Here is a 26584-nt window from a genome sequence, read left to right on the forward strand (position 1 = left end):
TTCAGAGTCTCTAGTCCTCTGTCGGGGTGATTTCAGTCCCACGACAACACATCAGATTGTTTTTTTTTAAAATGTAATTCTGTTTTTTTCTCCTCTCTCGCTGAAGCCATTTTCAACTCCTCCTCAATCCAGAGGACAGCGATGGTGCGCGCCCATAACTCCTGCCATTTCTCCCGCAGGGCGCACAAGCCAAAGGGGTCGACAGCCTTATCCCTGCGGTGCTCCGGGTGCGAATGTGGTTCGGGCGGATGGCGGACAGCGCAGAGTTCATGAAATGCTGCGAAGGGAAAATTTTCGTTTACGCCGAGACGGTGAGTCGTGCCAGGCCGCTGGAGAGAAGGAGACGCTTGAGTGCCATCAGGAGGGAAACCTCCGAGCGAGTCCCTGCAGAGTCACAAAATCCACTTCAGAGCCTCGGGCCCACCTCTGTCTGTTAGCTTTGCCTACCTTGTAAGGTTATAGGGTGGACAAAATACAGTAGTGCCCCGCATGACAACGATAATCCGTCCCATTGAAATCGCTGTTTAGCGAAACTGTCATCATGCGAAAACCCTTTCCCCATTGGAATGCATTGAAACCCGGTTTAATGGATTCCAATGGGGAAAATACCTTGTTGTCCAGCGAAGATCGCCCATAGGGAAGCCATTTTGCGAGCACCAATCAGCTGTAAAAATGGCTGCCCTGAGAAGCATGGGTCCGGAAAACACAGGGCAACCATTTTGCGAAGCCAAAAAAATCATCGTCTTGCAAACAAATGGTTTGCAAAGCACGGACCTAATCGACGTCCGGCGAAAATCCCCCATAGGAATTACTGTTTTGCGAATCGCTATAGCGATTGCAAAAAGTCATCATTATGCGGATTCGTCGTTTAGAGGGGTTGCCATCTTGTGAAGTACCACTGTAGTGTGCAAGAACACACAACCATGGGCTCAAGTTAAAGGATGCCAGATTTCAGTTGACAGGAAAAACTTCCTGTTAGTGCAGTATGACAATGGAACCCATGACCTCAGAGGGAGGTGGTGAGTGCTCCAACAACTGGAGGCATTCAAGAGAAAACTTAGATAATCCCCTGGCAGATCTGCTTTGATTGCATTCCTGCCTTGAGCAGGGGGTTGGACTGGATGGCCTTGTGGGCCCCTTCCAACTTCACTTTTCTATGATTTCTATGAACATGGCAAGAAGATTTGCCCCATGTTTTTCACCCGAAACCCATTGAATCAGAGGAAAATTCAGGACCCTTAAAGCAACCCCAGCCTTCTGATGGTTTTTACTCTGCTGTTTTCAGTACGAGAACCAAAAGAAGACACACGGCATCTGGGGGACAAGGGACCTCACGCCATATCCCAGCTTTTCAGATGTCACTGGGCGGGTCAGCCTTCCGAAAGACAAGTTCCAGTTGCCTGCAGGTTGGAAGTGGGACGGTGAGTGGGCTCCGGAGCCCCAGAGAAGGTGAGTCTCCATATTTGACTTGTCTTCTTAAAAATCACCCCACCCGTAAGGAAAAGGATCATGTTGTCTCTCAAGCAGCTCACAATAAAAGCCAACATAAGGAAATACAAAATAAAAATTTAAAAATCCTGGTAGAACATAGAGAAAACCATGCCTCTTCTTCTTCTTCTGAGGGTCAGATGAGACAATTGATTGCTGCATTCAACAATTATTTGTAGAGGTCTTCTCCCAAGTGGTGAAATGCATTTATTTTTCACATCACGCTCGAGTATCTTGGGCTTAGCATGCTTTGTTCTGCGACTGGTCAACACAGGCTTCGATTTGCAAGTCTGAATATCATCGAGGGACATATTTCTGGGGGAAACACAATTATGGGAGGAAAAATTGGTTAATCATGGGCATGTGTGTTACCCCAACAACTCTTTGGATGCTGAGAGAATGGGAAAGAATTGTCTGTATTAAGTAACCAGAGTTTTTAATCTAGGAAAACAGGGAGAAAAATGGGAGAAATGCTACAACCTGTCCCAGACCTGAAGATGTGTTGCTCCCTTCTCGGGCTTCTTTTTATACTCTGCTTTCTATGTGTTAAGTGGCCCAAATCCTGTTGCCTCGCGGGATAAATCACAGGCTAGGTCCATGGAATCAACGGAGATATGACAAGTCAACTCCGTCCTAAGTTCCTTTGATGCCAATGGGCCTACACTAGCTGTGATTTACCTTCGTGTAGCAAAGTCACAGTTACCGCAGACCTATTTGAATCAATGGAACTTACAGAGGGGGTTGACTCTGGGCATCCCTGTTGATTCAATGGACCTACTCTAGAGTCATTGACTGCACAGAGCAACATGATTTTGGCTCGTCTCTCGCTTCTTGGGCGACAAGTGTGGTTCTCACGTTGAGCGCAAGAGGTGCCGGAAAGAGGAGCAGGTCTTTTCTGGAACTGGACCTTCTCAACGTCATCGGTAGAGCCCTCGGAAGCAAAAATAGTCTCAAGTCCAGTCGTTGGCATCTGTAGTTTAGAAACAGAAAGGCAGTCAACGTGGTTCAAGAGACGTCACTGTTATGGCTGCAGACAGTCCAAAGTTGGGTGCAGAAATATTCTGAACTGGTATAAGTCAACTTCCTCTCTTCCTGGATAAAGCAGAGTTTGCAAAAACATCCAGGGCCGCCTAGGCTGTGTGGCTCAGGGGAGACTTAGCCCCAAGGCGTCTGCTCCAACAACAGCACACTCTCGTCGTGTGTTCATATGGGCCATCGAACCTCACGCCCGCATCTCGGCGGTTGTGCTTCTGAGCAGGCTTTTGCTGGACAAAGAGATGAACCACACAGAGGTGCTGGAGGAAGTGTATGAGAACCAGACTCGGCAACCGGGACGTCGATGGAGGCCAGCCCCGGTCCCCTTCAGCAACGCAGTAAGTGCAAAGCTGTAATAAAACTCAAGAAAGGAACTGAGGTGGTGGACTGACAGGAGGACCCCTGCATTCATGAGGGATCGGTTCCAATCCCCCTCCCCACAGATGCTGAAAAACCTGGATTGTAGTGAACACTATTTTAATAACCTGGCGTGCTCTGGTCCATGGGATCACGAAGAGTCGAACATGACTTAATGACTAAACAACAACAACAAATGGTCTCTGGTTCCCTCTAACCTCCAGTTCTGGTAACTTCATCTTTAAAAATATATGTTTCTAGGATGTTTCTTTTAATATTTTCAGATTGTGGATAAGTGAATCAGTGGATAAGTGAATCTGATCCTGCAGATATGGGGGGTCCTGCTGTATTGGGGCCAAGGCAAGATTTTGGGGGAGGAAACCTTTTCCCTATGGATGATTCCAACTGATTTTTAAATGCCCTGCCATTAAGAGGACCAGCAATGGCTGGACATGCATCCTTCTGATATTCTCAGACCTCACAGCCCATCCTCCTCACTCCACATTCTTTCCCTTCCCTTTCAAGAGTGGTGCTCCTACCCCACCAAAGGAAGAGATTGTGTGTCCCCAGGGCTGGATCTTTGTGGAAGACTGGAAAGTGGAAGTGAACCGGGCTGTGGACGATGGAGGCAAGTCTCTATTTTGATTCAGTTTGGCCCTGGACCGGTCGAGGGGAGACATCACCAACTTCCACCAGAGATAATTTGCTAGCCCTTACAAGCAAGCACTTGCTTTCTGTTAGTGTCACAGGATGTGCAGCTCAGTTTTTTAAAAATGTGCATTTGCAAATCAGTAAATTTATGGTAGCCAAAACTGGAGTGAAGTTGGAATTAATATACATCTTTTGGACGCAGACTTAAATGTTCAGCCATGTCAGCATCATTGCGTCGAACAGAGATGATGTAATGGTATCATGTGTGTGGCTTCTACGTTTAAAGCAAATTAGCTAGGCCATCATAAACAACAACATGTTTTGGAACCTCTTCTCCTTCATCTGCTGGATGGCTCAGTGGTTTAAGCATCTGGCTGCAGAACTAGAAGCTGGGAGTTCGATTCCTCACAGGGCTTTCTTGACAGGGGCTGGACTGGATGATCCGCAGGGTCCCTTCCAGCTCTGCCGTTCTAAGATTATCTAAGATCTACTACTGTACTGAGCTAGTTAGTTACTGCTCTAGGAAGACTCGGGAAAGAATTTTGTCTGTATGATAGATCCTAGATTAGAACAATGCTTTTCCAACCTTGGATGTCTCCAGATGTTCTTGGACTAAAACTCCCAGATGCCTTCACCACTAGCTGTGCTGGCCAGGATTTTTGGGAGTTGCAGTACAAGAACAAGATGCAGGGTGTGAGCGAGGGAACATCAGAGGACCTAAGTTTGGAAACCACCACTGGATTACAAGAATTACAGGTTCTGTGGAGAATCTACAACTAATACAGGCTCTAAGCAAAGAGCAAACCATGCACTATATTCGGCCTTTTTGGGGAAAACAGGAAGAGAGGTCTGACGGGGCATTTGTATCCCTGGATGAGTCGCTCTGAAGACCCTCAGGGTTGCTTTACACCCTTTCATAGGCTGGGAATACGGCGTTGCTCTCCCGCCTGCTGAATTCCCTCACTCCTGGAACGCATCCGAGAAGACCTACCACACGCACCGGCGTCGGCGCTGGCTGAGGAAGCGTGCCCGGAATCTGGTCAAGGAGAACCAGGAACAGCAAATGACGTCCTTCCTCCAGCTGGTAATGGGTGACCCGGGACTGAATCACATGGGCCGTGTCGCAGATTTTACCCCGTGTGGTGTATTGGATAGAGGGATGGACTAGGACGCAGGAGGCCTGGGTTCAAATCCCCGCTGAGCCATAAAAACACACGGGGTGTGTGCGTAGAACTGGTAAAACCACTCCTTAAAGATCTCACTTCCCTTGAAAGCCCCGTCAGGGTTGCTATAGGTGGTAAACCTCTCAAGATTAGAGAGTCCGTTCCAGGTTGTCGTCCGAATGCCAAAGGAGGTATTGGGAAAGTTCAAACTAAAACCCAGTTTAGATTACTAGCATTGACCTCAGACTCAGACAGACTAGCCTTCCCTAGAATTTTGCCCTTCAGATGTGTTGGAACTACAAACCCCATCATCCCCAGGCCTGCCTCTTCACTGACACATTCCAACCCTGCCCTCTGTTTTTTTTCCTGCAGCATTCCATTGTAAAGGGGAGAGACGAGGCGTGGGAATATGCTCCCAGCACCGGCTGGAGGTTTCACCTGCAACGAAATCCCAGCGATGTTTTCCGCCGACGATGCTGGCGCCGGAAGCTGGAGCCCGAATCCCCCGGCCCTGCAGCTCCTATCTTCCTCTTGGAGGGATCACTGGTAAGATGGCTGCCAAGCCCCCCCCCCTTCCACCAAGTGCTGCTTTCCTCAGTTGGAGCAAGATGGACAAGTATTTTTTTAAAAGGGGGTAGATGGTGGAAGAGAATACGAAGCATAAAATAAATGCAACTGTGTTCATTAAAAGGGTTGTATAAGCCATGTGGAGAGTGGGATTAAGTTTTTTCTTGACACAGAAGTCTTGGAAGTTTGACTGAGGGAGGACATTCAACATATGCGAACCCCCAAGGGTGTTAAGGGCATGGTCTTATTGTGTCTTTTTTTCAGGGTGTGGATGTAGAGGGCCAAGAGAAAATAAGAACAACGGCGGTAGAGAAGACGGAAGAAAAGAAAGAGGAGAAAAAAGTTGAGAGGCGTCCTTCCCAAAGCCTCCTGAAGATGAACACACCCCTCCTCTTTTGCATTTTCAAAAGTGAGTAATCTATTGAGGGTCCCCAATTAATGCTCCTCTTCATTATGCATATTTCTGGATAGGCAAAATAAGCTGTTAGTCACATGTCAGTGATGAACTCCAGTGACGGGCAAATTTCAGCCCTTGCTGAGCTTTCCAAGTCATACCCTTTTCACCACTTGAGGGAGCACTGTCTCTAGAAACAGCATGAGCATTTTGTAAAACTCATGTTGTGGGAAAGCTAATTCAACAAGCAGGAAGCAAAATTTGAATTCGTGTCAACGTTTGCATTTCAGGTCCAGTTTACTTCCAGTTGCGCTGCTATCTTTACCAGGCGAGGGATCTTGTTGGAACCTCTGCTCAGGGTGCCGCAGGTGTGTGAAGAAAAAGAACGCCCCTGCCATCCCGGGTAGTGAATAAACCCCAATTTTTTAGCCCAAGATGTATAAAAGCTTTCCACTGCTGAACACTATGCCCCAAACAGGTTCAAAACCATGGGGCACTTTTTTTGAACGTTCGTAACAAAACCTGGAGCAGATTTGTCACACTATTGAGAACAATTGGGATTGAGCCCCTCCCTGCTCAGTATATGGCTGGCATTTGTTTCAGACCTCTCGGGGATGGCTAAAGAGATTTTGCTGCCTGAGGCAGAATGGGGCCTTCCTCTTTTCCTGCTGCCTTCCACTTTTCCCAGCCTCAAGGTCTTTTCTAGAGAATCTTGCCTTCCCATAATATGCAAAGTCAATACAGTAATGCTTTGCTGTCCTCTTAGGAGCCCCCAAATCGGATGCCTGGGTCAGCGCCCTCAGTCTGCCTCTTTGGATGGTCAGCCTTGAGACCACCAGGGAGTCTCTTCCACCTGTATTTTGGGATGGTGTCCTGCCTCCTCTTTTGCAGAACTGAGAAAAAAAGGAGGTGCCAGAGAGCTTTGATTTGGGCCTCCTTGTTTTGTTTGTTTTCACTGGAGATCACGGGAAGGGACAAATTGGATCAGGGCAACCATGCGGGGGGTAAACATGTTGCCCCCATATTGTTTTCCTGCACTAAACCTCTTCCCAGTTCCTTCCCTTTACCTCCCTGTGGGATTTCTGTTTCCCAGCCTAGGGGGGAAAGGCTATCCAAACGGACACCACCCCTGTCTTTTTTCTCATTCTCTAACGGGACTAATAGCAGCTTTGAAGGTGGGAAGTGTAGATTAGAGAACATCCAGCATCATGCTGTGTAGTGGGTAGAGTGGCAAACGTGGACTGAGGAGGCCTGAGTTCAAATCCTTTCTCAGCCACAGAAACTCCCTGGGTGACGGCAATGGGTAACAGCTCTTTCAGCATTTCCCATGCCTTGCAAATCCTGCTAGGTTTCCGGTTCATCCGAAGCAACCCGACAGCACAGAAGGACAACGAGTGGAGACCTGCAGAACTTCAGGGAGGAGAGAGTTCACCGGCTTGGAGATTTCCTAGCTTCTAGTTGTACAAGACCATAAAAAAGTCTAGATGTAGCCTTTCTAGGGTTTCCTAAAGAGGGTGGAGAACAGAGGTTGGTCTGTGCTGTAAAACCCCTCTGTCTGAATGTGAAAGTAAAATGCAGGGTGATGCTCGAGTTTGCAGGGAATCACCTGCCCGTCTTCGGCCATGTTTCTTCTCTGCTAGATCCGGTGGCCCACGTCTCCTTCCTCCACATGAGTCAATGCACCCGCTGCATCGCCGGCACCTTGAGCCCTGTCTGGGACCAGACGCTCCTCTTCGAGAACGTCATGATCTACGGAGACCCACGGGCAACCGAGGAAGATCCACCCGTTGTGGGAGTGGAGATTGTTGACTACAACCCAAGTGTATGTAGGATGGTCTCTTGGCTGGGCCACAGGATAAAATAATAATCCATCCGTCCATCCGTCCGTACATCTGTCCGTCCGTCCATTCGTTCATTCGTTCGTTCGTTCGTTCATTCGTTCATTCATTCATCCATCCATCCATCCGTCCATCTGTCCGTCCATCCGTCCATCCATCCATCCATCCATCCATCCATCCATCCATCCATCCATCCATCCATCCATCCATCCATTCAGTTTGTATACTGCCCATCTGGCTACTGAGGCCACTCTTTTACTATTGGTAACTATTGGCGTTGGTTTGTTGTTGTTGTTTTTAATTAGTACGGTGCTCACCTCGGCCTCTCCTGGCCTCTCCCTTTTAGGGCCGCTCAGACTATTTCATGGGGATGAGCTTATGCATCCCGACGGTGTATCTGAATCTCGATTCCCGACAAATGCCCCGCCTCCGCCGGCATCCAATCAGCAGAGAGCAGAAAGAGGCGGGTCAGCTCCTAGCTGCTTTTGAGCTTCTGATGGACAAGAAGGTAAAAAATAAAAGAAAATAAAATAAAATAGATGGAGTGACTGCAAAACGTCAGGCCATGAGCTGGGATTTTTAGAGTCACATACGGATGCTAGAAGCTTAGCGCTGTGTGGGCGTCTCTCAGGATTTTTTGGGGAGCCACTGTGAATTTCAGCTTCAGCATCCAAAACTCTTGAATTTTCTGCATCGCATCGGGACAGAAAAGAGATTGTAAACCAACCAATAACTGGTTACTGGAGCAAATTTCAAGCAGAGCCAGTACGCCAAAGATTAATAACATCTGCTCTACCCTGAGCTTACCAGGTCCCAGACTATCTCCTCACAAGTCCTAGAATCGTAGAATAATTGAGTTGGGGGAGGCCTATAAGCCCATCGAGTCCAACCCCCCTGTTCTAAGCAGATGGGGGTCCAATTTTCTCTTAAATGCCTCCAGGGCTGGAGCGCTCACCAACTCTCAAGGTAACTGGTTCCACCGTCGTACTGCTCTAACAGTTAAGAAGTTTTTCCTGATACACAGCCTAAATCTGGCTTCCTGTAACTTGAGCCCATGGTTGCATGTCCTGCTCTCTGGGAGGATTGAGAACAGATCCTGCCCCTCCTCTGTAGGACAGGCTTTCAAGTATTTGAAGAGTGCTATCAGAGTCCCACATGGATGTTTGAAATATCTTTGTTTTAAATGTGTCCATGTGTGCTCTCCTGTGTTATTCTTGTTTCAGCCTTTATTCTGCTGGCTGCTTTGAAACAGGCCCCTCTGGCTACGCATGATTAATGTAGAGTCTGCTTTACCTCATCTCCAGAGCCTGCATTTAGCATGCATGCTGTTGTGATTGGCCGCTGGAAGGTCCCAGGGTCTTAATGTGCCCATCTGATTGCTGAGGCATTTCGTGCTGATGTAACCCCATGTCAGAGGGATTAATCAGATGAAATTTGTTTTCTTCTTAAACGTTGGGTTTGACCCTTAGGCTATTTTCGGGTTTCCCAGAAGCCGTTAGTTCTTTACTGCTGAAGGCAAAAAAACTGAGGTCTATAAACACAGGATTCTCCATGTTTTTCTTCCCCTACAGGACGGATCCATGGGAAAACATCCACCTCCTGCCTGGAAGGATGGGATCTATACGATTCCTAAAGGAATCCGGCCCATCTTGAGGCTTATGGCCATTGAGGTGAGCACAAAGCAGCATTGAATGGGACTCATAAATTCCCCAGCTGGCAAGTACATTTTTTAAGAACTAGGGGGATTAGACAAATCCATAGAGGATAAGATTCTCACTGGATAGTTGTCATGATGGCTACATGCTACGTCTAGGATTTGAACCAACTCATCTCCCAGGGTTATAGTTTTAACATGTGTTTAGAAGAGGTGCTCCCCCAAGAGTTGAAGGTGGTCTGTTTGTCAGAGCACATGCTTTTCCTCATCTGTGTGTCTTCCCTTCAGTATCCCTTGTTTTGCAACTAGTCACTAGATGATAACATGAGCTTAGTGGCTAGTCTGATGGCCGAGGCATGCGTCATTGAGGAATGTCTGTTAGCACAGGGAGGAAAAGTTTAATAGTAGGGTTGTTGTAACTAAGTTGTTACCATTGTAACTTAATAAGAGCTACATTCACTCTTTTGAAAGTTTGACTCTACATTTTTTATTTTTATAATTACTGGGTATGTGGCTTACCTAAATGGATTTGGCCTCATAAATCAACAAACATCTGCTAAATAAAGATTCAGATTTCAATTATCAGTCCCCTTGTCCCCTGAGCTATCTTTTAAACAGAAATGTTGACTATGGTTTCCCCACAGATCTTAGCCTGGGGTTTACGGGACATGAAAAACTATAACCTGCTGGTGATCAATAACCCGAGTCTCATTATAGAATGTGGCGGGGAATCCATTCACACACCAACCATCAAGAACTTACATGAGAATCCCAATTTTCCAATTAACATCTTTCTGATGAAAGTGGTAAGCAACCCGGTCGGTCACTAATGCAAACAGTAAACGCTCTCCATCAGAGACAACGTTTGAGGTCAGTGTATGTTCGATTTAAGATGTGTCTCAAATGAAATCATGCGCTAACCTCAGGAAGGGAAATATCCAGTATTTCAGCCTTTACCAAGCAAATTTTGAATTCTACATTTTCAATGTGACATTTTCCCCTGAAATAGATGTACTTCCATTTCTTTGCATCTCTCAATTTTTTTTCCATTGCCTGCTGTTTGTTGCTAAAAAGCATGGGATGTAAACCAGTCATAAGCAGAGTAGGTCTATTAAGTCAATGGAACTTACACAAGTGTCCACTCACAAAAACCCTGAGTCAGTGGGCCTCCTCTAACAGCAACTTAACTACTAGAGTTTCGCTGCTGAGTTTAATTTGCTAGCTGCTTCTCTACCAAAAAGAGGGAGTCTTAAGTTGATTGTAAGACACCCCTCAGAAGGAACATCACAGTCCCTTTTAACCCACTTTTAGCTGATTCTTGAGAATACAATGGAAAAGAATAGAGGGGTGCATGCTAAGAAGGCCCAAGGGTTCATCGGACTTTTCAAGACCTATGATGCACAATCGTTGTCTTCGTTAAATTTAAATGGATGAAACAACTACGTTGGGGGTTATTAAACCAATCAACCAACCCCCCAAAGGGACATGCTTTCCATGAGCTTTCTGAAAACACAGGGAAAAGACTCAGAGGCTTTGCATTGTCTCAATGGGGAGGATGACCGGTCATTGGCATCCATCTTGACCTCCCAAGGGATGTGGTGGTGCTGCGGGGTTAAACTGCAGAAGCCTCTCTGCTGCAAGGTCAGAAGACCTGCAGTCGTAAGATCGAATCCACACGACGGAGGGAGCTCCCATCGCGTGTCCCAGCTCCTGCCAATCTAGCTGTTTGAAAGCATGTAAAAATGCGAGTAGATAAATAGGTACCACCTTGGTGGGAAGGTCACGGCGTTCCGTGTCTAGTCGCGCCGGCCACGTGACCACGGAAATTGTCTTTGGACAAATGCTAGCTCTACGGTTTGGAGACGGGGATGAGCACCGCACCCTAGAGTTGGACACGACTGGACTAAATGTCCTTTACCTTTTACCTGACCTCCCTTAGTACCTGCCTGTCGACGAAGACTATGCGCCTCCCATTGAGCTGAAAGTGATTGACCACCGAGAGTTTGGCTACAAGCCTGTGGTGGGCCACGCGACCGTGAGGTCCCTGAAGCAGTACTACTGTGACCCATGGGAAGGCAAGAAGGCCCATGACCTCCTTCCTAAAGGTATCGCCTGCTCTGCTGCCTTATAAAACGTCTCCCTTTGGCTTATGGCAAAAGCGACATTGTCCGTGCCACAGGCGCGCATGCCTGTCTTGGTTAAGGGTGAACTAGGTTTCTGCTTGCAGTCATGGGGACCTGCAGGCCAGCTGTCCAGTAACCCTGTTTGAGGGTGGATGGTGCCAACAAGCATCAGCTAGGGGTGGGAATACTCAACCGTTTCCCCATGTATCACTTTCTCTTGTGAAAGGAAACACAGGAGAGTCCGCCATATGCTAAAACTTCTTGTTCCACCGCCTGGGATTTCCTCCTAACGCTTAATTGTTACTCAAGTGGGGCTGTGATCTCTGATCTTGCAGGCCTAGCTAAATTTTCTGAGAGGCCCCATCCTTCAGTCTGTGTCATCATGTACAGCAGAAATGCCTAAGGAAACAGACTGGAATTCTCAAAAAGCTTGAAATAAACCAGTTAATCCTTAAGCTCTTGTTCTTCTTGCTTTAAATGTTTTTTGCTTTTATTGAAAAATCCCTCACGGGGTACTTTGTCCCTACACTTTAAGAACATCAGACCCTCTAAGGCTGGCGCTTAATTCCACACTTTCCCGATTCTTCTCTTCCCCAAACAGCCACTTCCAAGGTGAAGAGGAAAAGGGTAAGCATTTTACCTTGTCAATATTGAGTTTGGTTTCGTTTCCTCTTTGTGGAAATGCTTGTATCTAAAATGATCTGAGTAGACCTGGAGAAAACAGATTTCCCCCCCCCCCCCCTTATGTGGACAATAATCTACTACACTGGTTCTTAACCTTGGGTTACTCAGGAGTTTTGGACTGCAACTCCCAGAAGCCTTCACCACCAGCTGTCCTGACTGGGGTTTCTGGGAGTTGCAGTTCAAAAGCATCCGAGTAACAAAGGTTAAGAACCACTGATCTACTAGATGGACTTAGGATCTTTGAAGTCCAATGGCTTTCAATCTTTGCATGAGGGGACAAATAACATTTGTAGAAGTCTCGTCTCCTGTCATGCAAGTACATGCGGTCGTCTTGAAGATGGTCTCTGAGGCTGTTACATAAGACGTGAAACAGTCTGGCAGCCAAAAGCAAGCCGTCTTCAGGGAGGCAAAGGGATTGTCCTGATCAGCTGAGGAACCCGCCCAAAATGTTCAAAGAAACCAATGGGATTCCCCAGCAGAAGGAACACCTTTGATGATCAACACTGAGGTTTTTTTACATGGGATTCAATCTGCTCCTTCTTGTAGGAACTGAACAAATATCTCTACAAGCCATGGTCATGGAAGAAGCTGAAAGAACAAAAAGTAAGTGACGATGACAAAATTAATTTCACTCCCAGCACGGCGGCTTTGGAGCAGGAAGCTCCTCACCTTTGCAAATGCCACAGGGTCGAAACCCAGATTTTCCATGGGAACCTTTCTTTAAAGCCACAAGGATTGACGGGTCACTTTACAGATCAAACAACATGCCGGTACGTCTTAGATTGTCATCTTCATGGTGCTAAAGCTTTCTTCTTCCTGGAATATTTTCCGCTTCCTCAAAAATGGAAATGGAAGGAAGGAAGGAGGGAAGCTTGGTCCAGCACGCTGGTTGGTTGGATGGTTTTATTTATAGGCTGCTTTTCTCCCTATCAGGGGAACCCAAGGCAGCTTGCAATGCTAAAAACAGAATTAAAAACATAGTAAGTTCAACGTTAAAAGCAATAAAATGTCACACTCATTGAAAATACATTCGAATCATTAAAAGCAAGTAAACTTTTAAAACTCTCTGAACTTTAAAAAGGCATCCAAGGACTCAGTCAGGATTGCTAAAAGCTTGTCTGAAAAAATGGATCTTCAGCTGCAATAAAAGCAACCAACTTGCTTTTGATTTCTGATTGGTCATAAGGAAGTAAAAAGAGGCTTGAGTCTGATTGTGCTTTGAAGGAAGAGTGTGCCTGGAGGCAAAAAAAGGGGTAATAGCTGGAAGCATGCCTTCCACTCAAGTTGTACAGTGGTGCCTTGCTAGACGATAATAATCTGTTCCACTGAAATTGCTGTTTAGCGAAATCGTCTAGCGAAAAGCATTTCCCCATTGGAATGCATTAAAACCTGTTTAATGTGTTCCAATGGGGAAGAATAGTAATTGTCTAGTGAAGATCGGCCATAGGAAAGCCGCTTTGCGAACCGCCAATCAGCTGTTTGAATAGCTGTCTTGCCAAGCTTAGGTCCCAAAAACACCCGTTTTGCAAGCACGGAGGGAGCTGTCAAAATCGTTGTCTAGCAAAAATTGGTTTGCGAAGCAGGGACCAAACATTGTCCAGCGAAATTCCCCCATAGGAATCACTGTTTTGCGAATCGCTATAGCAATCGCAAAAAGTCAATGTCTAGCAAAAAAAAACTATCATGCGTGGTATGTACAGTATCGTGGCCTTCTCTCGCTTTGCAGGAGGTGGAGGAGGACGAGGAGGAGGAAGTGGACTGGTGGAGCAAATACTACGTGACGATGGGTGACCTGGCAAAGAGTGGGAATTATCTGGAGAAGGGCTTTGACAGCGTGAAGGTGCGTGTGCGCCCTAAGGAGGGTGTCAGAAAGGGAGCACATCTTCAGTGGCAAATGATTTTAGAGCCCAGCTGGTATGAAATTTCTTGGAAATTGCCTCTGGGTTACTAGATGTATAGAGAGTTTGGAAATTTGAGTGTTAGATTGAATGGAGTACAGTACAGATCCCACAGGGATCGGTTCCAAGCCCGCCTGCCCCTGCAGATGCTGAACGATGTGGATTATAACAAGCAAACCATATGCATGGCGTGGTCTCTGGCTCCCTCTAGTCACCAGTTCTGGTGACTTCATCATTAGAAATAGATGTTTTATGGATTTTTCTTTTAATATTTTGAGTATTTTCGAACAGTGGATAAGTGAATCAGTGGATACTTCCTCTCTGCCAGTTGCCCCTTCAGTTCTGCAGCTGCTTCACAAGGAAACCCCCTTCTAAAACAAATGAACTTATGAGGCTCGGACCCCAAGGAGAGATGGGGGTCTGAGCCCCTTAAAGCCCATGTTTAAGCCATGGGGAGTGCAGCCAAAGGGTAAGCCAGGGTCTGTTGCCTGATTCCAGATTTATAACTGCGAGCTAGAGGAAGTGCCCGAATTCCAAGGCTTTCAAGATTTCTGCCAGACCTTTCGGTTGTACCGAGGACATGTGAAAGACGACGACCCTGTGGTAGGGGGTGAATTTAAGGTAGGAGCCCTCCCCCTTGTTTTTTCTTCAGGTACAAAATACCAGAGAAATTCCATCAGTAGCATCTGAAACCTCCTAGCATTATAGAGACAAGATTCAGGGAGAACGCCATGACTGAGTGACCATACTTGCAAATGAAGCCTCTGATTACCTCTTGATCACCAATCACAAAGCAAAGCAAGCTGATATGCAAATCCCAGGAGGCATAAAAAACATTTGACTGCTGTGACAGTCAAACCTTTTTTTTTTTAAGACCTAAGGAATTCTTCTAAATCACTGCCAATCTGTAACATTAAGTTGGCTTTTGGTCCATAGTCTGAACAATTTCTGGAAGTCCAAATGTCTGGAGATTCTTTAATGCATCTGGTGCCTTACAGAAATACAGATTTCCATAGCATGCTTCTGAAGATGATTCTGCCCACTTTTCTAAATTTATTTTTCTGTCATTCCAAACATTTGTATCCTCAGCCTCTACCCAAGAAGCAAGGAATCAGCAAGTGCAGACCCCAGCATTTTTCAGCCCTGGAGAAAGGAGCGCCTGCTGTTTTTCTTGCTTCTCCCAGGCAGCCGAGAAAGGCACAGCAGCCTTGTCAGTGAAAAATGTTGGCAACTTTATCCCAGGCTGCCAAAAAAAACACACCACTCTGCTTGGTGTTGCAGGGGCTTTTCCGAATCTATCCAATACCAGAAGACCCCAGCATCCCACCCCCTCCGCGCCAGTTCCAGGAACTTCCGGACAATGTCTGTGAGGCATGCTTGGTCCGAGTCTACATTATCCGAGCTTTTAATCTACAGCCGAAGGACAGAAATGGCTTGGTAATCCCAACTATACATTCCTTTTGCTTCCCTCTAGTTGTCGCTTTGCACCCCACACCTCCTCGTTTGCTAAAAAGTTCCTTTAGACCCGTGATTCCCAACCTTGGGTAATCCAGCTGTGCTTGGCCGGCCACAACCAGAAGCCTTCGCCCCCAGCTGTGCGGTCTTTAAAGGAGTGTGTTGTTGCTGTTTTTAAACCATACCTGTCCTTGTGTGGGATTCAGTGACCAAAGTGTACTGACATATTGGGTTTCAGTCTCACGACCGCTGAATCCATCACCAGGCATGAAAGCTGACACGTTCAGCACCTTGGAGAGCTCCTCTGAAGTTTAAACTAGACATAAGCACTGCCTTTGTTTAAAATCTGACCAAATCAGGGCAACATGTGAGCTTCTGAATCAACTGTGGGGTGGAACAAAGAGTCCACAGACCCGAACAATCGGAGAGGCCCATCCACAGATCTCTTCTCTTAAATCTGGCATTAACCGGTTGCAAGTATAAGTCATTAAAGGGAAAGAAAAACTCAGGGAGGTGAAGGTGAGGATCTTTTGGCTGTAGAAATGAAGCGTCCTCATCTTCCTCTTCTGCAAGGTTGCTGACCAAATCCTCAAAGTCTTGTGGCTGCAGATACACCCCGTTGAGATCTAGGGAACAGGTAGGGCGGGGGGAGAGGGAAAGGATCAGCACAAAGCAGGAAAAAAATAAGGCTTCCTGGACAGTCCTTTTAAGAAGGAACCACACCATTTCAAAAAGCCAAAGAAATGGAAAAAGCAAAGTGTTCTGCTTATATAACACTCTCTGAGTGGTCTACAATTTAATTATGAAAGCTACACAATTGCTCCTCCCCCCAGCAACCTCGATACTCAATTGACCGACCTCAGAAGGACGGAAGGTCGAGTGAACCTCAGGCCAGCTACCTGGGATTGAACCTCAGTTGTGAGCAGAGTTTTGTCTGCAATACTGCAGTTTAACCTCTGCGCCCTGCGGCTCCTTGATCAAAACCCTGAGAGGTGTGCCTTCTGCACAGCTGTCCTCTCCTGCTGTGCACCATCAGGTTGTTTTGTACGGCAACCCTATGAATTAATGAGCCCCACCCTGTCATTAACAGCCCAACTCAGGGTGGCACATACCGAAGGCTGTGGGCCTTGTTTATTGAGTCAACCCAACTCATGTTGGGTCTTCCACTTTTCCTAACATTATCCTCCTTTCTAGTCAGTCTCGCCTCCTCATGATACATCCCATGTCATGGCTACCTTTCTGAAAATCAGAGGATTTCCGTATGTTTGCCAAGATAAAGAAGGGAAAACTTACTGAATGCATGTACATGGCATATCTTGCTTCCAAATCCCTCCACCCTGCCCCTTTCCCCTTCCTGCTCTAAACATGCAGAGTTCTTTTTAGTGTTGGGGGTGCATAAAGTCGGGGGAAACTTTGCTTTCTAATCTTTTGCTCTGGACCAAATCCTGTTGCAGTGCGACCCTTATATTTGGATCAAGATAGGGAAGCAAAAAGTTGGAGACAGAGAAGATTACATTCCCAACACCCTGGAGCCCATCTTTGGGAGGTAGGTACAGTCCTCTGGTCTCCTGGAAGCAGGAGAAGTATCTGCTTAAACTCCTGACAGAGGGTATGAAATATTCTGAAGATGACAGCTGGGAAGGGGCATACCCGGTGGGCTCCCAATTGCATGCCCAGTTGGCACGGCTTGCAAGCTTGGACACACAACTGGTTACCCGATGAGTTGTGCAACGTGAGAAAGCTTACACATACTCCTTTACGCTCGGAACCGAATTCCAACCTTAGCTTGAAGGCTCTCCACCTCTTCCCAAATCTGAAACTTTTATATGTCCTAGGGAAGGTTGGAAGGACACGGGGAAGGAGAAAGATTTCCTTTCTCCTTCTCCACTTCTGGAAACCCTCCAGTCGCCACAAGGCCCAAAGAGGACTACAAAGCCGCTGTTCCACACTGAGGTAGCAGCGCTTCTGTTAAGAGGATAGGGGGGTGCACTTATTGCAACATTTTACTACATCTTAGCAAATCGTGTGTGTGTGTGTGTAAATCTCAACAAAGAAACAATTCCAACAATTCCATTTCATTTTGATTCAAATCGGCTCTGGGAGCAGGACGGAGCGACATCTCTCCTCTCCTCTGTCGCTCTTCCCCGACAGGATGTACGAACTCTTGTGCTACCTCCCAGTGGAAAAGGACCTGAAGATCTCATTCTACGACTTTGACATTTTCCCTCCCGATGATAACATCGGCGACACCACCATCGACCTGGAAAACCGGCTCCTCTCTCGTTATGGAGCAAACTGTGGCCTCCCACAGACCTACTGTGTGTAAGGAAAGAGGAAGAATTTGGGGGGGGGAGGGATAATATGCCTTTGAGGCCCCTTGGAGAATTTGGTCCTCTCCCCTTGAACTGCCCTGGGTTCAGTCCTTGAGCGACCTCCTTCTCTCTCCCCCCCCCAAAAATGCAGAAGCGGGCCCAGTCAGTGGCGGGACCAACTTCTCCCTAGCGAACTCCTGGAAAATTATGCCCGGACGAAAAACCTGCCTCGGCCGGAGATCGAGGAAGACGGGAGCCGTGCCTTTTTCATGGGCAGGACCTACCAGCTGTCCGCCTTCGGTGAGTGCCTCAGCGTTTCCCTCTCAAAGAGGAGCAGGGGAAGGGGAAGGAAGCCGCCACCGCGACCTGTTGGCCGGCCTCCTCGGGTGCCTCCCCTAGGAGCAGGCAAGGGCAAGAGGGAAAGGAATGGGAGCCGCCTATTCCGCCAGACAGGCACAGTGAGTGGGAGAAGTGGGTCCACTGGGAGAGGGCAGAGAGGCGGCCGTGGGGACGCCAAGAAACTGCCGCCGAGCCAGAGAGAGAATCGTACAAGGATTCGAAAAGCTTCCTGGGGGGCAAAGCTTGGGAAAGTTACTTTTTGGAGACCACAGTGCTCAGTGGTGGGAGGATTCTGTCCTTTTCAGACCCCCAGAAGTAACTTATTCTACTCTGCTTGTGAGAGAGAGAGAGAGAGAGAGAAGGGAGGCTGAGGTAGGAACGTGGACCCTTCACTCTTTGGATCCCTGATCTTTGGCACGATGGCGAAGGAGAGGGTCGGCAACTCAAGGCCTTGAGGCAAATGCTGCCCTGTGGAGAAAATGTCTTTTCCTTCCATCCTCAGCCCAGGAAAGAGATGTGCGGGGAGGGAGGAGAGGCGTTTAGAGCAACCGGATGTTCTTGGGGGAAAGCAGGGAGGGTGGGGCCCTAGCCGACGGCTGCCCCCTCCTCCAATTGCCCTTCTGGTCGTTGACCGAGACGAGAAAGGACCATTGCTCTGCATGGCTTGTTGCCCTTCCCCTTTCCCACCCATTGCAGTTCCTGGGCTGACAGGAGGCTTCCGGTGACAGATGATGGCGCTAGCAGAGTATCACGGGTGGGGCCTGAAGGCCAAATTGCGATCCCCCCCAAAAGGGATTCTGCTGCCTTTCAGAGACCAAAGAGCCATCCCACGGCTACCTGGGCCCAGCGAAGGAGCGCCTGGCTCTCCACCTCCTCCGCACCTGCGGGCAGGTGCCCGAACACATCGAGACCCGCACCCTGAAGAACCCCGCCTGTCCTGGGATTGACCAGGTAATGTCATCATCATCACAGGCCTGGAATCCTGCCCCCTCCCTTCATCCTGTTGCTTTCTGGTATTTTTCTCACCGTTGCTTTGATCGGGGCTGGCGCTCTCCTGACATGCTGGCCTCAGGCAGCAGGCGGAGGATGGACGGCAGCGAGAGGGAGGACTGGATTCTCTCTGCAGGACACTCCGGCCTTGCAACCGGGTTAGCATGCTGCCCGGCAATGTGGTGTACCATCTTGACTTTCAACTTTTGATTTTTATACCACCTGTCTGGTGGAAGCCACTCCTCTGGACAAAATCACAACATAACAGAAAATAATAGATAGTAACAAAATCAAACAGCTAAACAAACCGACAAGCAATATAACTAAACCTTGCTTCAACGTAGCAGCATGGCACGCCATCTCGCAACCCAAGCAAGACTAACAAATAAATCAATCGCTGCTCCGGGGGGGGGGGGGGAATGGAAAGGAACCAAAAGCCTCTATACAATGCAAGACAAGGGAAACATTAGAGGGCCAGAAAATCACCAAGATATTAAGAAGGAAAAAGCACCCCCACTCTGAAAAAGCCCCACCGTTACCCCTTGCAGGCAGGAAGGGTCAATTTGGCACTCATCCTGGCCACCTTGAACTACCTTTTGGTGCCGGCTATTAGAGAGGCAGGCCAGTGGGGTTCCACCACTTGGGATTGGGTTGGAGAATTCATACTGGAAGCAGGAACCGCCCTCCCTGCCAGGTAGGCTTGTGAGCCTTACAGCGGCTGTGCTAAGTTGCAGGCCTCTCTCATGTCTAGGGTAAAGTGCAGATGTGGGTCGACATCTTCCCAGAACACTTGGGTGAACCGGGACCTCCTTTCAACATCACGCCGAGGAAGCCCAAGAGGTAGGCGACGGCTGCTCCCGCGCTCCTTCTGGCTGCAAAAACATGCCCCTGTCCAGTAAGGTTTTCAGTCAAGCGGGAGGAAGGGGTTGGAGCACAGACGGCAAAGACTGCTTCCGGCTGCCCACCTCGAAAACGGACAAACCCCACGGGAACCATATGGGGTCTGGTGCTCAGTCAGCCCAGGATCATCTTTCCTGCACCCAGATGGTCCTGCCCTTCTCCTCTCTAGCTACGAACTCCGCTGCATCATTTGGAACACCAAAGATGTGGATCTGGAGGACACCAACATTTTCGGAGACCGGATGAGTGACATCTACGTGAAAGGGTATGTTTGCTGACGAGGTCATGCGTGAATTGAAGGATCCCCTTGATGGAAGGATAGATCTGCCAGTTGCAACCACTGATCTTACCTCCAACAGGAGATCTGCTACCAGATTCCGTTTCAGGTGCCTGTTCTGGGATTCCCTGCCTGGTGCAACCTCACTCGTTTAAAGAAGTCATTCATTCATTAAAAAACATATAAAGAGGCATTGCCTTCCTGCAAAAAAAATTAAAATCTGGTTTGCAATAACCAAAGGCATTTTTTTTAAAAATGAGGCCTTCAGTTAAAAAACTGGGTGATCTCTTCTTGAATCCAGAACTTATTGCTGCAACACCTTGTCCTCAGTCTCTGCTGAGGGCACCATCATCTGGTCGGCGCAGCCCACCGTGAGAACTGGGACCCCCTCAGTGTTCCAGAGACATGATTCTTGAAGCCCTTCTTGATAAAGGAACCCTACATGCAAATGAAGCCTGTGCTCACCTCCCGATGACCAATCAGAAAACAAAGCAAGCTAGTTTGCAAATCCTAGGCGAGGTGAAAAGTTTGAAGCACTCCTGCTGTGACAGTCAGTGGTTCTCAGCCCCTAAAGAATGCCTTGCTCTAATGAAGGGCAATCTGTAATGTCTGGTTTGCAGCCTGAGAGAGGGAAGACTTTGGAGGAGTATAATCGCTTTTCATTCCTCTCCTCTCCTTCCATTTGAAAGCCCTTCCGGTTTTGCTTCTCAGAACCCTTGGATCGCTCTCTTTCTTGGGTTCTCGACTTCTTTTACACCTCCTTCCCCAAATCCTGCTGCTCCTTCTTGTCTCTGTGTTAGATCACAGCAATTTAGCTAATAGCAACCAGAAGGATTGCTATGACACTGGGACACTTCGGCTTACCAGAGCTTTGGGCTTCATTGCTGCTACTATACCTCCACCAACTCTTTGAGTCCCTTACAGCACCAGGTAACAGCAACAAACTAATAGAGCATGTCACAGACCAGAGTAGCCAGTGTTATAATACATCAGCAGAAGCCAAAATACAATCAACCTTGTGAGCAGAGGTTGGTGGATCTTCCAAGATGCTCTCCGAGGTGCTGAATTTGTTTGGTGAATGGGATTCAGCTCCTCGGGTAACTCGTTAAACTGAGACTGAAATCTAGAACAGAGGCACCAGCCTCTTGAAATCAAGGTCCCCAGCTTCTGCAGGAAGTCTGAGAAAAGATGGGGTTGCCTCCAACACAACGGGCGATGCTAGGAGACGCTGGTTGTGGTCGCTCTGTGTTGCATGAGGATCGTGCTGGACCAGGAAGTAGTGGCCTATGCCAGCTTCCTGTCGGACTAGAGAATGCAACAGGCATAGCTGAAGTGGGTGACGTCCAAGCAGTGATATCGAGAAACACTCCTGCTCCTCTTTTGTCCTGGCTCTAGGTGGTTGGATGGTCTGGAAGAAGACAAGCAGAAGACCGACATCCACTACAGGTCTCTAACAGGAGAAGGCAATTTTAACTGGCGCTTTGTGTTCACCATGGACTACCTGCCCATGGAGCAGGTCTGCATCCTCACCAAGAAGGTGGGTAGCAGCTCAGAGGCTGAAATGAGCTCTGCGGTCCTTTTTTCAATTTTTAAGACAATGACTCTAAAGGCCTCGTGTTTGATGCGGGTGCTCACGTGCAGAGGAGTTAAAACAAACCCTCTGTTCAAGAAAAACGGTGTTCCAGAGAAAGTTTTTCGGAAAGATCACTAGATAGATCATCTTGGACGGTTAAGAACTGACAAAAACAGGGAGGCTTTATGAAAACTGGGGACATAACGTTTGTTTGTATTTAAAGACCGTAAATTCTTAGCCTGCCTAGGGATTTATTTATTTAATTTGTGTCTAGGTGAGCTCCTGTAAATGTTATAGGCTAGCAAAGGCTATTGTGAAGGCAGGAGGAGAAGGGGATGACAGAGGACGAGATGGTTGGACAGTGTCATCGAAGCGACCAACATGAATTTGACCCAACTCTGGGAGGCAGTGGAGGACAGGAGGGCCTGGCGTGCTCTGGTCCATGGGGTCATGAAGAGTCGGACACGACTAAACGACTAAACAACAACAACAAGCAAAGGCTATGGGTTTCCTTGGGAAAGGGGTCCGGCCAACCTTTCAGCAGTGATACGTACCATCAGACCGGACCAGTCCTTGATGCCGATTGTGACTCTCCCGTATCAGGTGTGTCTCTTCCTCCAATTCACAGCAACACTTCTGGAGCCTGGATGAGACGATGCAGAAAGTGCCTCCCAAACTTATTATCCAGATCTGGGATAATGACAAATTATCGGCGGATGATTTTCTAGGTATGAAGAATTCCTGAATCAGGGCTGGGGGCCTTCGGGATTCTGGGCAGAATAAGGAATATGGGATGTTTTCCCCAAGCCTTAGAAGCAAGCTGTCGGGGTTTCTGTAAATCAGCTTAAGTTTCACATCCTGCACTATCACTGACTGGATTTCTTGGAGCAACAAATGTTCATTTTTTACATTTTTATCTCAGTAGGCATTTCCAAAGCTCTTCTTCCTAGTCCATAGCCATAAGCTCAGCATTAGCATGCTGGGCTCTGCGAACCGTCTTCCACGGTGAGGCAACCTGAGTTCAAATCCCTGCTCGGCTGCGGAAATTCATTGGGGAGTGTCCTTGGTGAAAGCATATTTATCTCACATGCCCTGGAAACTCTAGAAGTCAGAGGCAACTTGGCAACCACTTATCCCATAACCCAATATGGTTCCTGCCCCTCACCTGGCAGAAGCAGATTCTGCAAGAATGCGATAAAAGTCTGGGATAATCCTTTGTGAAATTTCAGCCACGCACGTGGGAAGCTGCTTGGAGCAAAGGGAGGCGGGTCGTGTCACTCTGGCCCTATCCTGGGCGAACCTTCTGGTCCTGGCATCTGGGACAGGGCTGAGCTCCGTGTTCTGTTTGCAGGCATTCTGGAGTTGAACCTGACTTCCATCCCCCGGCCGGCCAAACGGCCTCGCGACTGCACAGTGAAGATGCTCCTGGAGGACAGCAAGGCCACTCCTGCTTCCTCTTTCTTTGGTCACCACAAACCGAAGCGCGTCTCCTTGTTTGCCCAAAAAAACCTGAGGGGCTGGTGGCCCTGCATCGTCTTCGAGAAGGACAAGCCACGGGTGTCGGCAAGTTGAGACAAAACCGGGGGACAGGGCACGCCATGGGCAAGGCTGCCAGGGTGCAATTTGGACCCATTCGCTTAACAAAAGACCTGCCCTGGGAGGAGATGAATACAGCTAGAACAGGCTTATTGGTCTGGATTAAACATCTGCCAGCATTGCTGGCCTCTCTTTGAAAGCAAACATGTACAGGGGGGCAACCAACCTCCTGTAGTCCAAATTTAGCACCACGCCACTAGAGAACAGGCACATACACACACACCAAACAGATTTCTTGGCTCCGAGGCTGTTATCAAGCTAGCCATGATAGCAGTTGGGACACAAAACCTAAGTCACGCCAGATGCCAATTTTACCGAAGAAGGTTCCCCGTCATTGTTCTTGCCTCTCTGCTTCTTTAGGGCAAGGTTGAAATGACGCTTGAGCTGCTGAGCGAGGCAGAGGCTGAAGAGCGTCCCGCTGGGAAAGGAAGAGAGGAGCCCAACATGAACCCATTCCTGAAGCCCCCCGAGTAAGATCATGACGCCTGGGAGGGGCTCTGCCGGAACGGCGACATGGAGGCGCAGGGCATGGTGGGAACACACTCCCTTCCCCCCCCCCGTACAGCAGCCATCCTCAACCCGACATCATTCAGACCTACCAGACTACAACTCCCGTCATCCCTTACCCATAACAAGGGATGGAGGAGGTTGTACCCGAAAACCTCACAAAGGCAGAAGGGTCAATCGAGGGCTGCGCCACCGCATGTTTTTACCAATCCAGCAGCCGGTCTGCTTTGGATTCAGAGGGGCCTCAAGAGGATTCTGGAGTCGAGGGAGGCCCCGAGGGGAGTACGATCAAGTGGCCTCTTGCTTTATGGCAGCAGAGCCCGAGTGGCTGGCCCAGCGGCCCTCTCGCCAGCGGCTGACGCTAGATACCCGTTGAGTATCCCTGCATGATCCGGAATGATGCCAGGCCAGGGACACTGATGCAGGACAGCCGGATTGAGCATAAAAGCTGCCTTCTGCTCTCCGAGACCCTTGACTCATTGTACCTACTATCGTTGGCACCGACTGGCAGCCACCCGCTGGGGCCTTCAAGCAGGACTCCTTCCGAGCTCTACTTGGGAGACACGAGGAACTGAACCCTCAGCCTTCTCGTGCAAAAGGCATGCGATGCCACTGATTGATTGATTGATTGATTGATTGATTGATTGATTGATTCCATTTATACCCCGCCTATCTGGTCAATTGTGACCACTGAGGGATTGTCCCTCTCTATGCCACGGCCCCTGACGCTCCCCGGTGGTCCCTCACTAAACAAAACGAGACCCTTAGCCTCTGGAATCAGATGGGGACTGAACCCTTCAGAGCAGGACCATGGCAAAACTCCAGCCGCTGGGAGGGAAAGGAAAACTCAAGTCCCCACGGCAAGCCTCGCCGGCGGGCACGGCCAGCTTCTCCAAGAACACCAGGGCCCCACCGGCTGTGCCCGCCCTTGGCGGTGCCATTGGCTCAAGGAAGCCGAGGGTGGGGAGGTTACGAAGGAGCATCTGCCTTCGATGCCACCTGATGGCTTCTCTTTCTTCTCCCCACCACCAGGAGGCCGGAGACCTCTTTCCTGTGGTTCACAGCCCCCCTGAAGAGCCTCCACTTCATCATATGGCAAAAGAGCAAGTGGAAACTCTTGATTTTCCTGTGTTGCGTCTGCGTGCTCCTCTTGCTGGCGGCGTTCATCTACGCCGCTCCCGTGAGTGTGCTGGTGGGGAAGAGGGGTGGCGCCGGAACGGTTTGGATTCCCCAAAAAAAAGGATCAGGATCCTTCCATAGCCAGAGGGAGAAGGAAACGAAAGACAGACAGACAGAATGAATCCGAATTTGGATTTAATTGGGGAAGGGGGAGGTCTGGGTCTGTCCTCTGTGATCACTACCAACACCACCGCCGGTGTTCCAGCTCTTTCCCGTTTGCTTCTCAGGGCTACCTGGCCATGAAGTTGATCAACCCAATGAAAGACCTAAATTTTCAGTTGCCTTGGGGGAAGCATGAGAAGGCGACCCCTGAACCGCTAGCACCGGAGGCCGCTCCAACCGTGCCGACTCCCGAACTGCCACCACCATCTCCCAAGAAGTTGGCGCCAGCTCATACGAGACCACCTGCTCACAAGAAAAAAACAGCAGCGCCCAAGAAAGCAATACCATCGCCCAAAAAAGCAATACCATCGCCCAAGAAAGCAATACCATCGCCCAAGAAAACTGCAGCAGCATCCAAGAAAACAATACCATCGCCCAAGAAAACAATACCAGCACCCAAGAAAGCAATACCAGTACCCAAGAAAACAATACCAGTGCCCAAGAAAACAATACCAGCGCCCAAGAAAATAAAACCAGTGCCCAAGAAAACTGCAACAGCACCCAAGAAAACAATACCAGCACCCAAGAAAGCAATACCAGTACCCAAGAAAACAATACCAGCGCCCAAGAAAACAATACCAGCGCCCAAGAAAATAAAACCAGTGCCCAAGAAAACTGCAGCAGCACCCAAGAAAACAATACCAGCACCCAAGAAAGCAATACCAGTACCCAAGAAAACTGCAGCAGTGCCTAAGAAAACAATACCAGTGCCCAAGAAAACTACAGTACCACGTAAGAAAAACCCAGCAGCACCCTAGAAATAGCACATCTGCTCCCTAGCAAAGGCAGTTTCCAGAACCCTGCTGTCTCATGCCATCCGTGATGTCCTGCAGCCAAAGAAACCACTCCTCTTTCCGCGAGCGAGGATGGTCTTGCTTAGAGAGACTGCAGGAAGGGAGCCCAGCTACTTCCAAATTACTTTCCCCTTCCATTGAAGCCCCCTTGCTTCCCTTACTTTCCTCTCCTAGTAGGGAAAGACACTGGATTTCAACCCCAGGTTTCCAGGGGCTGAGCTGGGATGGAGAGGAAAACAGCCACAGGGCAATGAGGCTGAAGCCCTGGAATGAATATGCATCCATATTCTTTTGACTAAAATAAAATGCAAAGCCAAAGAAACCTAAGCCAAGTTTGTTCAAGAAGCACGGTGGCAAATATTTATAGACAAACTGCTGATTTCATCTATCTATCTATCTATCTATCTATCTATCTATCTATCTATCTATCTATCTATCTATCTATCTATCTATCTATCTATCTATCTATCTATCTATGCTTGGGAGATAAGAGGCCTTATTCTCTGATCCAGTTTTTCCAAACTTGGCATCATATAAAGCAATAGTTCCCAGCCTTGGGTAACCCAAGTGTTCTTGAATGGCAGCTCCCAGAAATCCTGGGTGAAGGCTTATGGGAACTGCAGTCCAAAAACACCCGGGTTAACTCCC

At 48.4% G+C, this 26584-nt stretch overlaps 1 protein-coding gene across 1 annotated transcript in view; it reads left to right on the plus strand.

The window, feature by feature from the left end:
• Positions 1-25900, plus strand: part of FER1L5 (fer-1 like family member 5) — a 44504-nt gene extending 18604 nt beyond the window's left edge. Inside the window, exons 24-52 of the mRNA XM_078379689.1 lie at positions 180-311; positions 1286-1449; positions 2747-2861; positions 3313-3508; positions 4452-4615; positions 5067-5240; positions 5526-5670; positions 7296-7477; positions 7840-8001; positions 9065-9163; positions 9792-9953; positions 11087-11252; positions 11872-11897; positions 12501-12557; positions 13516-13794; positions 14351-14473; positions 15134-15289; positions 16762-16853; positions 17459-17629; positions 17771-17919; positions 18770-18909; positions 19700-19788; positions 20018-20113; positions 21521-21662; positions 22327-22426; positions 23050-23261; positions 23655-23764; positions 24834-24981; positions 25208-25900. Of these exons, the coding sequence (XP_078235815.1) occupies positions 180-311; positions 1286-1449; positions 2747-2861; positions 3313-3508; positions 4452-4615; positions 5067-5240; positions 5526-5670; positions 7296-7477; positions 7840-8001; positions 9065-9163; positions 9792-9953; positions 11087-11252; positions 11872-11897; positions 12501-12557; positions 13516-13794; positions 14351-14473; positions 15134-15289; positions 16762-16853; positions 17459-17629; positions 17771-17919; positions 18770-18909; positions 19700-19788; positions 20018-20113; positions 21521-21662; positions 22327-22426; positions 23050-23261; positions 23655-23764; positions 24834-24981; positions 25208-25900 (4644 nt within the window). The remainder of the gene's footprint in view (positions 1-179; positions 312-1285; positions 1450-2746; positions 2862-3312; positions 3509-4451; positions 4616-5066; positions 5241-5525; positions 5671-7295; positions 7478-7839; positions 8002-9064; positions 9164-9791; positions 9954-11086; positions 11253-11871; positions 11898-12500; positions 12558-13515; positions 13795-14350; positions 14474-15133; positions 15290-16761; positions 16854-17458; positions 17630-17770; positions 17920-18769; positions 18910-19699; positions 19789-20017; positions 20114-21520; positions 21663-22326; positions 22427-23049; positions 23262-23654; positions 23765-24833; positions 24982-25207) is intronic.
• The last annotated feature ends 684 nt before the right edge of the window (positions 25901-26584 follow it).

Source organism: Pogona vitticeps, chromosome 8, assembly GCF_051106095.1.
Source record: "Pogona vitticeps strain Pit_001003342236 chromosome 8, PviZW2.1, whole genome shotgun sequence".
Lineage (NCBI taxonomy): Eukaryota > Metazoa > Chordata > Lepidosauria > Squamata > Agamidae > Pogona > Pogona vitticeps.